This window comes from Platalea leucorodia (assembly GCF_965183815.1).
Source record: "Platalea leucorodia genome assembly, chromosome: 7".
NCBI classification, from domain to species: domain Eukaryota; kingdom Metazoa; phylum Chordata; class Aves; order Pelecaniformes; family Threskiornithidae; genus Platalea; species Platalea leucorodia.
In genome coordinates, this window is record NC_138829.1 from 65,241,562 (window position 1) to 65,247,561 (window position 6,000).

The 6,000-nt window shown below is 43.0% G+C and overlaps 1 protein-coding gene across 1 annotated transcript in view; it reads right to left on the minus strand.

Annotated features, from left to right (window-relative positions):
* DNAJC24 (DnaJ heat shock protein family (Hsp40) member C24) overlaps positions 1–4,858 on the minus strand; it is a 36,945-nt gene extending 32,087 nt beyond the window's left edge. The window contains exons 1-2 of the mRNA XM_082317615.1: positions 4,805–4,858; positions 3,199–3,339 (exon numbers count right to left, since the gene is read on the minus strand). Of these exons, the coding sequence (XP_082173741.1) occupies positions 3,199–3,306 (108 nt within the window). The 5' untranslated portion in view covers positions 3,307–3,339; positions 4,805–4,858. The remainder of the gene's footprint in view (positions 1–3,198; positions 3,340–4,804) is intronic.
* Between the last annotated feature and the right edge of the window lie 1,142 nt (positions 4,859–6,000).

Consider the following 6,000-nt stretch of genomic DNA (forward strand, 5'->3'; position numbering starts at 1 on the left):
AATTATTTTCAAAAATAAATTCCATCATCTATTATGCTCAATGCTAATCAACACCTGTGATCAGAATATTCACGATTACAGAATGAATGTCATATTAATTGCAACTGGTATCCAAGATGCAAGTTGCTTTATAAACTTTTGGGTTTTAAGGTAATTAGTATAGTACAATTCTTCAGGAGGTTAGCTTCCGCTGCTACACATAAGCCAGAAAACTTTCTGTACTGACCATATAATTTGTCATGAAATCTTTTAATACACAATACACAGCTGTGCTCATCTGCTATTCCAGCTTCTAAACCGGAGTTACTCCAATAATTGTCTACTACCACAGTACATAAAAACACCTTCATGTAGACCTGTTCTCTGCCCACACCACTACTACTGCTACTTCTACCACCACTATCTCCAACAACAGCTTTAGAAAACCCAAATGAGTGCTTTGTCAGAGGTGCGAAGCTACCAAGAGCTCCAAGTACAAGCTTTACTTGGGGAGCAATGGAGTCACTTCATCTGAATAGGACACAACAGGTAAGATGAGAAGTCCATTGCTAGTAAAAAGTGTAGCACTGGATGAACAGTGGATGCCTAGGGAATAGCATCAGGATAAGACAAACATACAGCAACACCTCCCTTATATACTCCACCAATATTCAGAAGTCCACAGCTCATGAATCTCCAAATGAGAAAGAGTATTTTTTGTGTCAACATGCCATGGCAGACTTTTCTTTTATGAAAGTCTTACAACTTTTTCAACCACAGAACCCCTTGGACTCAACAACATCTGTGGCAATAACTTTCACAATGTAACTATGTGCTATATGAACACCTTTCAGTGAAGGTATGTAGCATAGCCTCCAGTCACTCCTATAGCCACTGAGTTTTAAGGTGCATAAAAATAATTGTTCCGCTATGCTTTTAAAGACTTTAGACTGACTGCGCTAGATGCTGTTATTAGTAAGTAGACAAACAAGTAGAGTCTTTAACAGTACAGCTAAAATAAAAAGATGAGTAGAGACAGGACATATGGTAACAACAACAGACAAGCAGCAGCAGATCTGCCTTGCAGAAAACACGTACAAGTCAACATCAGTGTGGCTTTTTAGTCAGAAAGAGCAATCCACCACTGATCACAAAAGAATTCTGAGCCAAACAGCTCAAGGGGAGAAAAAAAAAAAAAAAAAAAGAGAGAGAGAGAGAGAGAGAGAAATATCTTTATTTTCTCTAACATTTCTCACTGACTTTTCAAATAAAGAGAACTAATCATTTAGTTTGGAAATACATAGATTCTAAAGAAAAGCTTGTATATCAAAATAATCTTTTGATCTTCTAAAACTACAGACAGTTATAGCTATAAACAGACAGTTATAATCTCCAACAATTCTCACTTCACACACTTCAAAACAATTACATGAAACTATAGCGCTATAACACAAAGGGTCAGTTTCATCTAGAAAAAAATTCATACAGGAAAGGCACTACGTAGTGTCAGTTCTGTTGCAAACAGCTCTGAAAAATACTTTACATATTATTTTAATTCCATTATTATACATAAATTCATAGTGAAAGAAATACATTAATTCCATTACAGTATTCCGTTTAAATTAGCCTCGTGTCTGAAGAGAAGAGGTATTTTACACTGCAGTCCCCTATTGATTTCATTAAGAACACATAGATCATTATTAATATTTTATTCACATTCTACTAGTAATTCACTAAAACAAAAAACACTAGGAGGTCCAAGAAAACAACTGTTTCTGTTAAGAATGGAACTAAGAAGCTTGGTTTCCAAGGTGCTCTCCTACATTGATTCTTCTAATGTTTGATAGTGAGGACCAAAAGATTTATGTCCTGTATCTGCAAGTGAACATGTTGTGAAGGGTTGAAACTTAAAACTTTCAGTACACAGATCAGTTTCAGACAAAGAAATAAGTTAGCAGGAAGCACTGAGAAGGAGCAGATGTACAGCAGGATTGCTTAGTGAATTCAACTGACGAGTATCAAAATGTGTAAATTTGAAACGTATTTCATACTTGTGAAAGGCCCTTTAAAACAGTTTTCACAGGAGCTAGAAACAAAATTAAAACAAACAAACAAACAAAAAACAAACCAACAAAAAAACCCCAAACCAACCCATTAATTTATTTCAACTCCGATAAAACTCAGTCTCCCATTGACTGGCATTCTCTTTATCTCACTTAAAAGTCCCAATCTTCTTATCACATTCATTCGGACACCTCAAACCAAGCAAGATCAGCCACGCATGTGCTCTCTAATGCCCTGCCAATACTGACAGTCTAGCTAGCAGCTACCTAAAGGAATATATAAAAACTGAGTTCTGTTCACCTTCTTCCTTCTTCTCTACCAGGTTGCTGGTTTTCAAGAAACTTAGGAATTTATTTATCTTGGGACTTGTCTACCAAATTTGGTTGAAAATGGACAACAGTATCAAAAAAATACGTCCCATTTTCCTCAGAAAGCCAGGCCAAAGCATCTTTTGAGCAAAAAGCCTGAATTCAGCGGAAGGAGTGAAACAGAAGAACAAAGAATCACACAAAGTAATCTGGTAAAGCTCTGAGATTCTTATACATATATATCAGGAGTACAGGAAAAATTAAGAGAATTTACAGAACATCAAGTCTTAATGCATGACCAAAAACATGACTCCACAAAAATGCACCAGAAACTTTCATATAAAATTGATATTAAAATATTTTCCTCCTATACATTTTTCTATTCCATTACTGCAGACTGTCAGGAAGAACTTTTGGTCTTTATATATTCAAGGGTTGCATTCAGTACACTGTAACTGCACACAATAGTAAATACCACAAGTATCAATTAGCACATTTCATGACTACATGCTACAAACAATGACCTTTTTTGACTTGTGCACTTGATTATCCAGCACCCGATGAACAAGTATTTGGCTCAGTTAATTCATGAATGTTTAGCAAAGCTGGGAGACACATCAGTGTTTTGGAACCAGAACACCACAACCCTTCTTTGCAAAATATAATGATAAGTCATAAACTCCACGTGTTTATTTCAAACTTAAACCAGCTTCAGTGAACTGATATTAGAAATACGCTCTGATTAATCATAGTTACAAAAAAAACGTAAAAACAAAACCTGCAATTATTATCTTATTGGTTTATAAAATTGAATTTTGCACATCTTAAATAACAAAAACATACTTACTAACAAAGCAAGTGTTTGGTACTTCCGTTTCAGTTCTGCCAGACTGTCTGATGGCTTGGCACCCAGGATTTTGTACCAGTCCTTTTGTGGTATCCTTTCAAAGGCCATTGGGTGAATAACTTTGAAATTACTTTTTTAGCACTGCATGAGAAAATTAAATAAATAGAATTACAATTTGAAACAGAAAAAGCAAAAATAAGGAAATGTGACAAACTACAGGATCATGAAATAGACTGCAGACCTCAAACACATCTACCCCCCTACATAAAATCTATATTGCAAAAAACCAGCTTAATTCACATGGCCATTCCATCCCATAGACTGTCATCCGTGAAGTGATTTAAGTTATGCTGTGTTTCCTGTCCCAGTTCCTTAGTATATCACGTTTCAGAAGCTGTCCTTACTCCTTTAAAATCATTTTGCGTTTTAACTGTCTGAACAGTTTTGAGCCTACCCACGTTATACATGTGCTTTTTAAAATACACCATTTTTACTTTGAAGCAATACTGTACTTAATATATGAAAAATGAAGTACATAAAAGTGTGACATTTTGTCAATTCTGGAATGAGATACATGCAAGAAGATAGAAAGGTATGGCTCAGGTTTTACACAATGATATTGACAGTAGGGACCATCTTCCATCCTGCTGAGTAAGAAGGCTTAGCATTTTTGAAAAGCATATAAAAACAAACAAACAAAAATGAAGTTAGCACAGGTCGCTAAGTAAAAACTAACCAGTTAGGTGCTTTTTATTTTTGGCCATCTATCATAAAGCTAATGACCCAAAATGAAAAAAAGAAACAGGGGAATTAAATGCCAGTAACAACACAGTAATGCTTGAGCTTCAAGCAGATTCTTAGGTATACTGAAATCCCAAGCTTGCAGTAGCTGATTGATTTATCACGAACTTTCTGATAAGAAATTACACTGTCTCTCAGTAGGGAAGAGGTTCGCAAGTCTCATAAGTCTTTTTTTTACTGTCGAAAGAAAGAAAAAGGATTTTTTTTCCATTTCAGCACTAAAACTGGTTTCTGGTGACTACTGCCACACTTCAGAAGAAATCCTTATTTCACGGAAGAAGAAAAGCATGCTTTTCAAACTTCGCAGAGCTACAACCAGAGAGAGGGCACGCATGACTGGAGGGCAGCCCACCCTCTTCCCCCGCGGAATGCATGCCCGCCCCTCCCACTCCACACCTTCCTCCACGAGGGCCCCTTTCTACCTCGGGCCCCCACACGGGTTTTTAAGCACGCACGAAAACGCCAGGGCCGCCCGGGGCCACGCTGCCCCGCCACAGCCCACCGCCACCGCCCAGGAGGCAGCGGTCGCTGCGCCACTGCGGAACCCGCCCCACAGCAACGGCTCCGCGCCGACCCGCACGGCGGCAGGCGGCACCGCACGGACCCCGACAGTGGGAGGAGGCCGGCAGGACCCGCGGAGGGAGGCGAGGGAGGCCGCCGGAGGCTTCCCGCCGCCGCTGCCGCCGCCTCAGCACCGGGGCTGCGGCGCAAGGACCCCCCCGCGGCCGTTAACCGCCAACGGACGGCGGCGCGCGACCGCCGCCCCCCTCCAGCAGAAGCCCCGGCGCCGACAGCTAGCACCCACCTGCCCCGCACCGCCGGCCCGTCGATGGAGGCGGCCGGTGTGCCAGATAACTCGTCCGGCGGGAAACAGCCCCTCCGCGTGGCGTTTTGCGCCTTTAGCGCGGCGGGGGGGGGGGGGGGGGGGGGGCAGGCAGAGGTGCGTGTGGCTTACGGGGCCGCCTTGCCTGTTTCCGCCCGGGCAGTAGTGGCGTTGGCACCAGCAGGAAGCGGAGCCGTAGCCAAGACCCGACGCCGTCTCCATGGCGACCGGCGGCGCTCCGGAGCTGCGAGGCTGCCGCCGGGCTCCGTAAGTACCGGCCCCGGCCGCCCTCCAGCGCTCGTTCCCGGCCCGGGGAGGGCAAGAACACCTTTTTACCCCCACTTTCCCCTCAGGGATTCTGTCTCCAGGTGCGGGAAGACGCGGGGGCACCGGACCCATTTTGCCTTCCCTCGTTGCAGGCCTCCCCCCCCCCGCGCCGCCCCGGAGGCTGAGCTTAGCTGCGACGCGGGGGAACGGCCGGCACCCCGGGGGTCGGCTCGGCCTACGGTCGACACACGGCCTCGGGTTCTCTCTGCCCAGCCGCTCCGGGCAGCGGGGGTCTGGGGAGAAATCCGCGGGCGTAGCGGTGACTGTCCTGCCCCTTCTCGCCTCCCTTGCAAGTCGCTCCGACCCTGTGAGCGGAGTAAGATGATGGTTTCTTTCTAGAAAGTACTTGTCCTAACGGGGAAGGAAGGTCATCCTCTTAGTGAAAAAAATTAAGCTCAGGAAGCAGACTTTTAATGATGTAAAGACGTTTCCTCTTAAAAAAAAACCAAACAAACAAAACAAAAAAACAACAACAAAAAAACGTAGGTTGGTGCTGTAGACTTCAGTTTTTCTAATCTCAGTCAATCCTAGTTAGCAAAATCCCTAAATATTGGTCTAGACAAACACAGTTCACACTACACCTTTAAATGTGTAGCATACTTCTTTTGGCAATATTTTCGTGCAATATGTTAGAATTAAAGCAACTTTTTCTCATTTTTCATACCCTTCGAACAGTTTAAGTAGAGCAGCAGCCGGGCTGTGCAGACACCAGTGGGAAGAACAGGGAGTGTTGTTCCTGGCATATTGTCCCCGTTAACCACCAGTGCAGGAAGGCTGTGGGACTATCAGGGCTGAACAATAAACATAGAGAATTTATTTAAATTTTAATGTGGATGGTAGAGAAGCAAGAG